Source organism: Haliotis asinina, chromosome 16, assembly GCF_037392515.1.
Source record: "Haliotis asinina isolate JCU_RB_2024 chromosome 16, JCU_Hal_asi_v2, whole genome shotgun sequence".
Classification (NCBI taxonomy): domain Eukaryota; kingdom Metazoa; phylum Mollusca; class Gastropoda; order Lepetellida; family Haliotidae; genus Haliotis; species Haliotis asinina.
In genome coordinates, this window is record NC_090295.1 from 8869448 (window position 1) to 8884253 (window position 14806).

General features: G+C 37.5%; 2 protein-coding genes across 2 annotated transcripts; both read left to right on the top strand.

Annotated features, from left to right (window-relative positions):
* The first annotated feature begins 5072 nt into the window (after positions 1-5072).
* Positions 5073-5543, top strand: LOC137268807 (uncharacterized). The gene has a single exon (XM_067803372.1). It carries the CDS (start codon positions 5073-5075, stop codon positions 5541-5543), a length of 471 nt encoding a protein of 156 aa, XP_067659473.1.
* A 3737-nt stretch (positions 5544-9280) lies between these two features.
* LOC137268398 (cilia- and flagella-associated protein 107-like) lies at positions 9281-14037 on the top strand. Its single transcript, XM_067802966.1, has 3 exons — positions 9281-9474; positions 9795-10083; positions 10956-14037. The coding sequence occupies exons 1-3, from the start codon at positions 9370-9372 to the stop codon at positions 11231-11233; spliced, it is 672 nt and encodes a 223-aa protein (XP_067659067.1). The 5' UTR covers positions 9281-9369; the 3' UTR covers positions 11234-14037.
* Positions 14038-14806: the final 769 nt, after the last annotated feature.

A 14806-nucleotide genomic window follows, 5' to 3' on the forward strand; every position in this document is an offset into this window, starting at 1 on the left:
AACTTCAAAACATTCCTGTAAAACATGAGAGTAATAAATAAGACGTAATAAAGGAAGCTAAATTTTGAGCCTTTCCTTCATGGAATTTATCAATTCTCATGGAGGTACGATTTGTAATTTTCTCTCCTTGTTTTGTAATCTTGTTTATTTTGTTTTTATTACAACATGAAAGTAATCCGAACCAACACAAAAGAGAGAACATGTTGTGTACTGTACTCATGTTTTGTAGAAAGGTTCTAAAAACGTTGAGTCAGTGTGAACGATCGGAGTTTACCAAAGAGAGATTAATTCCAAGCTGACATATACTGTAAATGCGATCGATATATGACAGTATGACACGAGCAAGTGTGCCATACGACTAATACGGAACGATCGTAAAAGTTTGAATTGCTCCAGAGAGAACTCTTGCTCGAGTGTAGTATATTATTAATTATCCGTAATGCGCAGTGAAACAAGGTAAGCAAGTGTGAGTGCCATTTTCGTTGACGTAACTTTCACTTGTTTAACCCCTTGGATGCCGAGCTTTTTTTCAGGCGCACATTTTCGTGAGGTTTGAAAAGTGAACGTTGTGCAAGATTTGCGCTCGCGTGGTACTGGATCTGAGTACGACACAGAAATGTAGAATATTTAATTTCCTATCCGTTGGTATAAATATAACTGCGGCTACCTCAGGGGTTTGAGAAATAGACACTGCTAAAAGTTCTACAAAACTTTTGTGTGTGTTGAAAAACAGTAAATGTCTCCGTTTTTTATCGTGCACCAATAAAAGCACTCTGCTACGGTTGATATCTGAACGACATAAGTGTATATGAAATGGATGTATGTGCTAATGCATAACGTCATACTCAAAAAATGATCTGAAATAAATGTCAAAAATCGATTTTCCTCTATGACGTCAAACGTCGACAGTGAGGTCATACACGCATAAAGATAAGGGGGCATAACTCCACTATGGTTTACATTAGATCAATGTTACTCAGGTCACATGGAGAGAATTTGCTGTGGATACGGACAGTATATTTCCGTTATGTTTTGTTCACAGTGAACCAAACTATTCCAATACAAAGTTCCCCAATGTGAGAGGATACCTTTTCGTAGTTTCACAATTTGTAAGAAAAGATGCCAGTGTACTACATGAAAAAGCAGGTAATAGCGATTTGGATGTCCCTATCCGATACATATTTTAGTTCTTAAATTGCCATATTCTCCTGTTTGTGTAGATGTATTTTGATTAATTTTGCATCATTATTAACGGAGTAACAGACACATTTTCAAATGTAATGAAATAACTGAAAATAATGCGACATTTCAGTTGACGTCATGGCATGTTTTGTGCATTTTGCGACGTCGGAAAACGACGACTCTGGTTGCTGATTAGTATATATCTAACCTAATTTCCACTCAGTGTGTAAAAGATCTGGGCTTCTGTGTCAGAATTCAACACGTTTTAGCCAAAATATAAAATGAATGGTTTTATCACTGAAATAGGGTCTTGAATATATCAACAATTACACGGTTTTACTACATACCTTATTGTGAGCAACACGCGCTCCTGTCTAGCATCAATTTACGAGGGTTGGCTGAAAAGTTCTAAGCCTCACTGTGAAAAAAAGTTACAAAGTCCACGTTTGTAATTTATTTTTCAACATAGTCCTCTTCCAAGTTCACACACTTTTGCCAGCGATGCTGCAAGGCCCGAATCCCGGTCAGGAAGAAATCTTCTTCAGCTATCCTAAAAAAAATCAGTCACAGCGGAAATGACGTCATCATTACTTGCAAAATGGTGACCGGCGAGTTTCTTTTTAATTTTGGGGAACAGGTGGAAGTCAGAAGGAGCCAAATCAGGTGAATAAGGAGGATGGTCAATGAGTTCAAAGCCACAATCGCGGATTGTTGACATGGCCACCACCGATTTGTGAACAGGCGCATTGTCTTGGTGGAAGAGGACACCTTTAGCGATCATCCCTCGTCGTTTGGCTTTGATTGCTTCTCGCAACTGGTTCAGTAGATCAGCATAGTATCTGCCGTTGATAGTTTGACCTTTTTCAAGATAATCAATGAGCAGAATACCCCTGGAATCCCAAACGACTGATGCCATCACCTTTCCAGCTGAAGGAACAGACTTGGCTTTCTTCGGAACTGGTGAATCAGGATGCTTCCACTGTTTTGACTGTAGTTTTGTTTCTTGTTGAAAGTGATGTATCCAGGTCTCATCCATGGTTACAAATCGTGCCACAAAATCATCGGGATCTGCTTCAAAACGACGCAAATTGTCAAGGGACGTCTGGAACCTGACACGTTTCTGTTCTACTGTCAAGAGCTTTGGCACCCATCTTGCAGAAACTTTCGTCATTCCTAATTCGTTGGTGATAATATGCTCAACCCTCTGATGAGAGATGCCCACTACACTAACAATATGTTGAGTAGTCAATCGTCGATCATCCATCAACATATCGAGCACTCGCGTGATGTTTTCTGGAGTGGTTGCTGTTGAAGGCCTTCCTGAGCGTGGGTCATCATCAAGGCTTTGTCTGCCACGCTTAACCCCCTGGATGCCGAGTTTTTTTTCAGGCGCACATTTTCATGAGGTTTGAAAAGTGAACGTTGTGCGAGATTTGCGCTCGAGTAGTACTGGATCTGCGTACGGCTATAAAATTACACACAAATGTAGAATATTTAATTTCCTATCCGTTGGTATGAATATAATTGCGACTACCTCGGGGGTTTGAGAAATAGATACTGCTAAATGTTGTCAAAAACTTTTGTGTGTGTTCAAAAACAGTAAATTTCTCAGTTTTTTATCGTGCACCAATAAAAGCACTCTGCTACGGTTTTTTTAATTTGGCATCTTTACGGAAAGTGTGAGCGAAGAAAATACAGCTTGATATCTGAACGACATAAGTGTATATGAAATGGATGTATGTGCTAATGCATAACGTCATACTCACAAAATCAAAAATGACCCGCAATAAATGTCAAAAATCGATTTTCTACTATGACGTCAAACGTCGACAGAGAGGTCATGCACGTATAAAGATAAAGGGGCATAACTCCACTATGGTTTACATTAGGTCAATGTAACTCCGATCACATGGAGAGAATTTACTGTGGATATGGACAGTATACTTTCGTGATGTTTTGTTCACAGTGAACCAAACTATTCCAATACAAATTTCCCCAATGTGAGAGGATACCTTTTGGTAGTTTCACAATTTGTAAGAAAAGATGCAAGTGTACTACATCAAAAAGCGGGCAATAGCGAGTTGGATGTCCCTATCCGATACATATTTTAGTTCTTAGATCCCCATATTCTCCTGTTTGTGCATATGTATTTTCATTAATTTTCCATCATTATTAACGGAGTAACAGCCACATTTTCAAACGTAATGAAATAACTGAAAATAATGAGACATTTTAGTTGACGTCACGGCATGTTTGGTGCATTTTGTGACGTCGGAAAACGACGACTCTGGTTGCTGATTAGTATATATCTAACCTAATTTCCACTCAATGTGTAAAAGATCTGGGCTTCTGTGTCAGAATTCAACACTTTTAGCCAAAATATAAAATGAATGGTTTTATCACGGAAATAGTGTCCTGAATATATCAACAATTACACGGTTTTACTACATATCTTATTGTGAGCAACACGCGCACCTGCCTAGCATCAATTTAGCGTAAATGAAAATTTCACAACACCTGAATATTCATTGAGTATTCATTTAGGAAATAGACTTTTCTTCTCATGATTATGAAATCAATTCCCTTCATAAGTATGCAATGAAGGGTACAAAGAGATCGCTTTTTCAGTAAAGAAGTATTAGAAAATGGACGTAAGGCTTGTCCAAATTAAGACTTGACCTGATTTATATATTTTTAACAATTTCCGTATAAATATTGTTTGCGTTAGACATTCTGCCATCAGATATATTTTAATCGCATTTGAATTGACTTTATTATCGAAAAACAATGATAATGAATCATGAAACGTTTTGACAAACTCGCACCTGGTCAATTAATATTGATAATAGTTTTGTCTATAAAAACGACACAAACCAATACAACGAACAAGACAATTTCTTTAAATAGCAGTATGTGTGCCCCTACATTTGATAAAATGTACAAATCATTTTCATTAATATTATCCGTTTTACTTATAAGTTGGAATTAAATCGCTGTTTATTAACCTGTTCATATGAAACTGCAATAATTGTCCCAACGTATTGAATATTGCACATCACGGGAACTAAAGCACATGTTGCAGTAATGGTTACGTGTGATCTTCCAACACTTGTGTAGAGGCTTAAAATGTGGTATAGTACACTTACTGAGTCAGTTCCCCATGTAAATATTATTCAAACAATCAAAAGTTTTCAAAGAATGAAAACGCATACGTTATATCCACATCTGATATGATGTTGAACATGGATAAATGTAGATACTGAAATTTGTTTCATGAAAAAATATCTGAACGACACGCAAAATATACATCACAATACTAAAAGTGCAGTCGCAATGGTATGGGCATTGTGTTTACTCTTGTTCAACTGACCTTCACCGCAAAGAAATTGCTTAATATGTGCAACAATGTTGACGTGTGACATCACTACCGATGACCGATTTCTTTGGCTTTGGCGGCTTCGCTGAGAAGGGTACACAGGATTTTGCGAGGACGTTTTCCTTGATTCAGAGATCTTTTGTACATAAATGTGAGATGTAAGTAATCAGAATTATTCTGACTATCTGTGTATTGTTATATGTTTTTATCGTTTACATTGTAAATGACGGAAGAAGCCAGAAATGCCGATAAGTACTGTTGTCGTTCTGCGGGATTTTGCGTCAGTCATGGCGTCACGCTAAGAATGAAGATTTTTATGGATATCAACTTCTTTATGAGAGAACACAACGTTTCGGAGTTAATGCTTACTCCTTCATCAGAACACAACGTTTCGGAGTTAATGCTTACTCCTTCATCAGGTGAAGGAGTAAGCATTAACTCCGAAACGTTGTGTTCTCTCATAAAGAAGTTGATATCCATAAAAATCTTCATTCTTATGTATTTTCACTTCTAAATGACATTCAAAGACTTGATACGACATCAACATGGAGATGATGCAGTCACATCCATCAACAGGTACAACCGCTCTATTAGCAAAATTGTGAAAACCAGTAATCATCTGACTTTCCTGTTACGATGCCGAGACAACAACCTCGTTCCCAGAGGATTTCAACTGTCATCTCCTGTCCCTCGCTCACCTGCCATCAACAAGATACTCCACAATGCCAGCACCAGAATAGTCAAGCACCAGATACAGCACCTACGCCGCCACAAGTCCCATCTCCAAAAAGACATTGAAACCAGCAGAAGCCACCTACAAGACACCCTCGAGTCTGACCTCTACCACAAGACCCAGTCCTTAGCAGAGAAGACCAAGCAGCACCTCCATGAGAAAGTGAAAACTACCCACATCACCAAGTTCACCCAGTTACAACGTCCTTCCACCTCCAACATTCCCGAAGCTGACAACAACAACATCACCTGATGAAGGAGTAAGCATTAACTCCGAAACGTTGTGTTCTCTCATAAAGAAGTTGATATCCATAAAAATCTTCATTCTTATGTATTTTCACTTCTAAATGACATTCAAAGACTTGATGGCGTCACGCTGTACTAAAAGTTTGACAGTTTGTCATGAATTACCAAATCCTTTCATTGTATCTATTTTTAATTTGCTATTTTTTGCTACGATACTCTTCCCCTGAATATTCTAAGCGTATTGAGCCATTGTAAGCAATGATTAGACGGCTGAATGTTGGAATATTACCGAAAATGCTACGCAGTGTAAAATTGGATTTTTTTTCTTTGTTTACATTTCAAACAAGCGCGCTGTCTTTCGATCACAGCGTTTGTTTCATACCAATTATCTTTCGTTTCGTTTTATCAAGACACAGTTGGTATTGGTGACAAAGACCATTTGTAATTTGATTCTAAGATGTGTGGGGAATTCAATGATGCATTTGTCGCAGCTGGCTATGAAATATACGTGATGTTATAGGCGTCTCAATACCGGCCTTCTCGAAACGTGATGTTGTAAACACTAACCAATATGGCGGAAAGCGCACTTCGGCGTTCGTGTAAGTGTATTGTCGAAAACATCCCAACCGATTCTGGGTTCATCGGCGATGTTTCAGAATTATCATTACTGGTTACATGAAAACTTGATATCAGTGATCATTAATATGCTATTTTTTAAATTCAATACTCCCGGCAATTATGCGATTTTCACATTTCAAAACATACTGCAAATAACGCTGTGAATCTCGATTTTGTACACTTTGAAAAATGACGACATTTACGATGAAACCTATTTTGAAAGGCAATTTTAAGCACTTTAGATTGGTCTGAGATAATAGTGGATGGTATCAAGAAACAGGGAATTTTCCGCAGAATCCAAAACTGTGATGTGTTTATATATGCGTGGTATATTTAGAATTTTATTGGACTTCAAAGTGAGGGATGTAGAGGAAGGACATATATGTCCCTGTGGCATCCAGGGGGTTAATGACGCCACAGACGACGAAATTCAGAGACAGCGGCGGCTAGGTTATGTTTCCCCATATGGGTAATAAATCGCTTTGTAAACCAAAAGTTACTGTGTTCTGTAATCTGATTGTTTGAAAAACATGATTAAATGGTATTAGATTCCCGGAAACTGAAAGACTGTTCACCGCGTATTGACACGTAAACAATTGTTTTGTTGTGTCATCAACAGTGGTGACGTCATTCAAATCATATTGTGACGTAAAGTTAGAATGACGTCACAAATGAGCAAATCCAGATGCTACCATGAGAACCAGCTGAAACGGCCAGCTGATGACACTTCACTGCTGTGTCCGTATTCGATGTAAACGAGTGCAGACACTAAAACCCCTTTGGTTTACTTTTCTGTTTACAATGTCGATAAACATCATGTGTTGGCCAATTTCCGGGTGTTATTGAGTATTTGGGTGTTATTGAGAATGTATAAAACATTCCCGTGCTTCAAATACTCAATAACACCCGGCCAACACATGATGTTTATCTCCTAATTATTACTGAACCACTGAAGATGTCACTGTTAATAAGTTTACATTGTTATTAGACATTGTGTAAAAACATCGCGTGATGAGGGGTGTATTGACGTCAAAGTGATTTACAGTTATGACGTCACAATGCCGATACCTTTGTCACAATAGCATTAGACATTTTGACTCGCAAGTCACCCCGAAAGCGCCGGTTAGATTCCCTTCATGGTTACAGTGTGTGAAGCCCATGTCGTAATACTGTTGGAATATTGCTTAAAGCAGCATTAACCCCAACCAGAGACCATATACCGATGGTCCCTGCCCCGACTCACACATATTTCAATTTTTAACCTCCCTAAAGCGCTAGCGATCAGCTGTCGGGATCTTTAGGAGCTATTTGAACCTGATACCTCAGACTGCACAGGGCTAGGTTTTCAAAGCTCTCGTAGAGCTAAGATAGTCGTAAGTTAATAGTGTTAATGTATGCCATTTACGACTATCTTAGCGCTAAGAAAGCTTTGAAAATCTAGGCCCAGAGCATTTTCTTCCTGCAAATTACATATTTTCGAAGAAAGTCAGGTTACTGAATCACTTTCCTGATAACGTACGATCACCGATACCTAAGGGTGAAATCAGTACCACACTGTACATGTTCATGGTGTACATGGTTGTTGCTTTCTGTCATCCGAATACTCCCCATTTTGTTGAATTAGCTTTGGGATAATAATCTGGTTCGGGGATTGTTGACATCGAAAGTAAAAACTTACTGATTAGGCTAGCCTGACACAATGATCCCAATGAGTTGGTGTCATCGTAACTCGACATCGTATGACGCTGCCGATTATATGAGTCTGGTTTAACAGTCCGTCTTCCATGTGCTAGAATACTGCGTAAAATGCAATCATGTTGGTCACTGGATTGTAAAACTTAACTCATCCACTCTCATGAATTCACACCATTCCTTAAACAACAAGACAACCAACCCTCCACTTAGTACTTTTGTGAGTGAGTGAGTTTAGTTTTACGCCGCACTCAGCAATATTCCAGCTATATGAAGGCGGTCTGTAAATAATCGAGTCTGGACCAGACAATCCAGTGATCAACAGCATGAACATGGATCTGCGTAATTGGGAACCGATGACATGTGTCAACCAAGACAGCGAGCCTGACCTCCCGATCCTGTTAGTCTCCTCTTACGACAAGCATAGTCGCCTTTTATGGCAAGCATGGGTTGCTGAAGGCCTATTCTACCCCGGGACCTTCACGGGTTACTTTTGGAAGGGGTGAGTTTACCTAAAAACCCCGCTATAAATCGACATAATCAGACATACAAGTCTTCCAGTGGATGTTTCAGTGAATGTTTTTTTCTGTTTTCGATTGGGTAATAATAAGGGCATAAAGTCAAGAGCAGTTAACCCCTTGTAGATTCTGTAAATATTGGTCTCCTGGAACCCATGATTGCCTCAAAAGGCGATCGACGAGGGTTTACTATCAGGGTCGTGGACCTTTTGAATCGCTTGATTGTCTGGCCAAGACTATTTTTACTGGTCTCAATACTTATCTACAGTGGTATTCATTTGATGAGGCGGAAACGGGCGCTTTGTAATCGGACATTGGTCGCACAGTATCCGTTAAAAATGTGATGTTTTGATCATAATCTTGATTACGTCTGATATTTTCTCTTTTATAAACTCTCTCAAAGTGATTTATAGTCCAGAACAATAATATGATCGTTTTCGGGATTATGCATTCGGTCTTTGAGGTCGTCGTGACGAATTTCCACCGTGATACCCAAAATAGGCTAAATCACTTTACCTTGGCATGAACCAAATTCTCTTTCGAGCGGTCCCCTCACTATAAGCAACGAATGAGAGGAAAATTATTAATTTCTGAAAGTGTACCACACAAATTAACTCGAAAATTCTGCACCGCTGAATAAATTAGAGACTTTGGGTGCAGGTTCATGGTAATCTGCTAATATTTCGTTTCGTCCGTAGTTTTGTATTTTGAGCAACCTAGTTGATAGCAACGCCAAACAACGCGTGAAAGTCCGCTGTGACAAAATAGTGCACAGAGTATTGCATTTTATAATATCATAAGAGACTAAGTGAGCTACTGTCTGTTAACGGCCGCTTTAAAATTAGATTGTAAAACATGTCGTGTCTAATTGCAGTGATGCAATATCACATTTGCCACTGTGCTTATTCCACGTGGCGTAGGAACTTCACAGCAACTATCACTGTCACACAACTACAGTGACACTTTCGGCTCTTTTCGCTAGTTGTCACATACTGACAGCGCACGATGGCACAAGGGGACCCTAGAAAATGGCATCTCCCGGGTTGGAGAATAGAACAACGCTATTCTCAAGGGGTCCTTATCGGAAACTGGTCAGAAGAGCGCAATGTGGTAAGTTTATCTTCCATCTCAAATGACACTGTCGGGTAGCTTCACCATAAAACGTTTAGTGCCGTACATCAGAACCAAGATAATAAAACAAACAAGCATTAAATGATTAATGTTGATACGATTCACATAACATTTAAATTTTCCGAGACAGATATTTCTCATGATAAGACGTTATACAATTTAAAAGCAGAAGTCTTACTTACATTGTTATTAAATCAAGATATGTTCAAGATCATTTGTTCACTATATTGCTAAAAGTGGTGTAAGTTGAATAGATTGAATGACAATTTTTGACAGAATTCTTTCCCTGATTTTAACAGTTTAAGAAGGGAAATACCCCACACAACAGCACTCACAGGATAGACTTTAGAAACTTTGGAAGTCATCGTCCAGATGTTGTGATAAGACGCTCAGCTCTTCTGAAAAATGAAGGAATCGGCCAACAAAACTTGTTCTATCACCATGGCAACCGCTACTCCAACAACATGGTGTCTTGGTATGACGAGCACTATAACGGGAGATGGAGAGAAAACACTCTCCCTGATTTAAGAACCTGGAACAGCCATGAACTCTCATGGGCACCTGAGAAGTCTGACTATCCTCTACAAGGTAATCATTGCATTATGGGTTGTTAGATGCATAAGAAACATATGTTGTTTTCTCAGTAAACATATGGAAAACTGTCAAGCATTTCATTAATTTATCACAAAACAATTATAGCTTTACAAAAATGACGTATCTTCTGAGGATCCATATGTGAAACATTTTTTGGTTCTGATTGATATATCCACCATGTTTTTGCAGAAAAATATTGAACAGTTTTCGAGTTATGCTCTGGAAACAAGCCCACCCCTCTCTTTAAGACTAAGTCAAAAACTTTTCCATGGAAACCAAGGAAAATAAAATGACAAAAATCTGTAAATAGCTATAGCACCACCTTAGGTTCTGTTTATTATATTTACCAATTTTATTAAACAATATTGAATGTTTCCTGAGTTTTACTCCGGAATCAAAATGATTACAGATGAATGAGGCAACAACTATATCCCCCTGCATTACATGTGCATTACGACCCGTGAAGGTCCCGGGGTAGAATAGGCCTTCAGCAACCCATGCTTGCCATAAAAGGTGACTGTGCTTGTTGTAAGAAGCGAGTAACAGGATTGGGTGGTCAGACTCACTGACTTGGTTGACACATGTCATCGGTTCCAAATTGCACAGATCGATGCTTATGTTGTTGGTCACTGGATTGTCTGGTCCAGACTTGATTATTTAGAGACCGCCGCCATATTGCTGGAATATTGCTGAGTGCAGCGTAAAACCAAACTCACTCACTCACATGTGCATTACAATAGTGTATGAAGGACTTTTTTCTTCTCTAACTTGCCAAAACAGAATTTTACCACTGCACTGCTGGTTACCCATGCTCCCAAACCTGATGAGTCGTCAATTTTCTATTAACTTATTCCTCAATATTGCAGGGTCTTCCACAAACTTTGGCTTGTATCAAAAACTTCAAAACCGCTGGAGGGACCAAATTGCTGATGAAACTCATGGAGACTTCGCTTCAACTTACACCTCTTCATACAACCCTAGCTCAGCTAGTGGGCTGGTGACAACTAGATTTGCCAATCCACGTGAGAACTCCACGACCCTCCACAAATACAATCACACCAACAAGGACCTGGGTTTGAGACAAGTTTCATCAGTGAAGTCCCCTGAAAAGCTTCCTGGTGACATTCCACTGGTCTCTTGTTGAAAAAAGAACTTGTGTATTGGCATCTGAATGACTTCATATGACAACTGTTTTCAAATCACTATATCTAGTCTCATTCTGTACATTTTGTGAAGTATCTATATATGTTTCTTTTACAAATGTGTACGTCAGTAATGATTAACACATTGGATTACCAGTATTACATGAATTTACATCTGTTTTATTCAGTGTGATCAGTTCAAATCAAAACAGTTAAATTGGAGGCTACATTTTTAGACATCCTCAAGTCAAGTAGCATTGATCCAACTCATATTTCTTTTTCTCTTGTTGCTGATTTTGTGAATTCAATTCAAGTCTTTCATTTATATATCTGCTAATTTTAATTACAGTGATAAATTCTAAAAGTGGTTGCACAGCACAATACATGGCCTTTATGTTAAAATGATCTTGTTGAAAGGTAAAGCAAGCATAAATGTTCACCTACTCCCAATATTGGAATAATTTTAATACTTAATGTTTTCACGTGAGTCTTAGCAGTCACAAGCACTTTCTGTTATGATTTTTGCATCATCTGCTTAACAGTACATCAGATTAACAAGTTAAATTTGCTTTGCTCAGCTTCTTATGGTCTTGAATCAATATTTGGTTCTTAAAAGAGAAACAGTGTTTTGTATATCATAATGCTGCTACGACAGTGTCTGTCTCTAAAACACGGATTGGTCCGAGTTTCTCACAAGATTCTTAAGCTGATAAAAGTGTTTGCTCAATGTAAATTTGCTCACTTATCATCAAATATTTTGGGTTGTATTCTGTAAGAAAATGACCTATTTTGTTTCATGCAAGAAATCTCATTATTCCGAAACCCCTTTATCTGGAAACTTCTTTATATACATGGGAATGCATTTCTTTGACCTTTATTCATTAATCCAGAAATAGTAGCTATAGTAACAATCTGGACAATTTTCATTGTGAACATGTTTCTTTGGATTTCATAACTGTCTTTGTTGTCCCATGTGGTTTTCACTGAACAGATTTGCTCAATGACAATATTCTCAGCATAATATGCCTTTGTCTGTAATCAGAATGCTTAAATCAAAATGGCCTCAGACATGTACTACTGAACAGAACTAAAAGCAGTACACATGCTTCTTTGATATCACTGTTCCTAATCTTTCTTGTCATGTGAGATTTGTAACATTAATGCTAAAGAATAAGGTCTTCGACTTCTTTTCAGTAGTATGTGTTTCTGTGGTCATCACAGCACCAAGTGACACTCTTGGGTAATTAGCTCACAGTATTAAAACAGTATTATTGAAACATATACTAACCATCAAAAGTTAAAACTCACTTAACACATTCATTATATGTTATGTATATATATGTGGTTACATCGAAGATAAATTACTCCAATAATCTGGGGCAATCCATTGCAAACCTTATGGTCTAAAGCTTTGTTAACAATGGTTCCCATTTTCACTTAGTTTCATCATTTATTGAACTCGTGACAATAATCTTTCCAATGTTACTAACTCATTTTACAATACATCACTTCATGTGTAAACAGTATCTAATATTTTACAAAAGTTTGTTTAGAACAGTTGAATGAAAAAAAGTGGGCTACTTTTGATGGGTAGTATATTTTTGAATGAAGTGGCAGTATTCAGTATTATGAATCACCATAACCTTGCACATATGGTATTTTGCACTTTACTGTTTGTTTTTATATATTATGTATATACAGGTATTTATATACACATTTTTAAGTATTATTGATTGTTAATTTTGCTAAACCAATAGCTTTAAGTCTGTGATATTGTTGCATTTAATGGATATGCTTTAATGGTATTTAACTGTCTCATCAATATTGTGATATGGACTTATTTATATACATACCAGTGTCAATATTGTTCTCAGAAGTTCACACAGCAGAAATATACTGGTCAAAAGGAGATAAAGTGTACCCGGTTTTTCATATGGCTTTAGTTAAGCTGTGCTTTACAGGTTCTTTCAACTAAAAGATTAAAAAGGGTTTGCTTTAACTTCTTTTGAATACTATACGATGCTAGTGGTTTGATTCAATCTTGCTTATATTGCCAAGTGTCAAAATTTTCAGTTGATCTGGATTTGAATGAATTTTGATGTTGTTAATGCATAATTCTGTAAAATCATGAAAATCTGGCTATGCGATCTGGGAATATTTACACGAATGATTTATTCTATTATACTTATATTGTGAATTAATGGTGAAAATACACATACATTGCCATTTGATATATCAACACCAGAGATACCTGGCCCCAATTTCTTGAAACAAACTTAAGTTTGAGTTTTGACTTAAGTCGAGTTTTTGCTCAAATCTGAGAGAAGTACATTTCAAAGAATGTACTGAAATTGATATTAAACTCAAAAATAGTAGACCATTTGAGTTTTGTGAATATACTGCTTAAGGTGTTTGGGCATTTTCTATTTTAAAAAATGCAGCTGAGTTAAAAAATAAAGCAGTTTCAAATTGTCAAACTCAGTTTGAAAGTTGAGTAAAAACTTAAGTTTGTTTCGAGAAATCGGGGCCTGATGTATCATATGTTATAATAATGTGATGTATTATATAACATGTGATATATAACATTATATAACATCAAATGACATGAACTAACTACTGAACAGGGATCTTGGTTCAGTAACACAAAGTCCCATTATTTTAATCTATGTGAACTAATCTTAGCCCCCAGACCTTGTCTCTAAGGAGTGTACAGCTAAACAAACAGTATTATCAATCACGTTTACACATATATAGGGTGTTTGTTTGTAGAATATTCACATATATTAATATATTTGTATTATACAAATCCATCTGAGGGTTGTTATTTGTTTGAGTGTCGGTCTGATAAAGACTTCATTTCCCATTGTGTCATAGTGAATGGTTAGGGCAAAGCTAATGCTGCCTCATTGAGTTCTAATCAAGGGGATCAGTGTCAAAGTGTCATGACACAGGTCTGGTTAGCAACAGGGCTGGGACACTTGTGCATTCCCACTTTTAGCGAGTTAAGTTCTCCTCCACACTCAAGACTATACCAGCTGTACTTCTCAATTGGGATATGACGACATGTCAACAAAGCCAAAGAGCTGACCACCCGATCCTGTTAGTCGCCTCTTATGACAAGCATGGGTTATTGAAGATCAGTTCTTATCCAGACCTTCAAGGGTCTCACACATTGAGTAATAGGTGCACTTTTGTAACATACTGCAAGTTAAAGATCTGTTTATGAAAAATGGACAGTGTTATCGTAGTAATAAATCAGTCTGATAAATATGCAGATGAGGTCATATAGCCATGGTGCTGTAGAGATTTCTTTTCATCGGTGTGATGCCCAATACAAACCCTTAGATAGTATTAAAAATATTCAGATGGGTTTCACAATGCAAGTACTTCAAATTACTATTTACCTACTACTGGGGACTCTTCATTCAAGGCATTTATTCCCGCTATTTCTGAAGTCAATTCTGTGAATTAAACAGTGTATTCATTATATGGTACAAACAAACAGTATGAGAACACTTTTAAATTTCACATATATACTGAAACAAGTACTAGTACAATGAGGGAAAAATGTAACT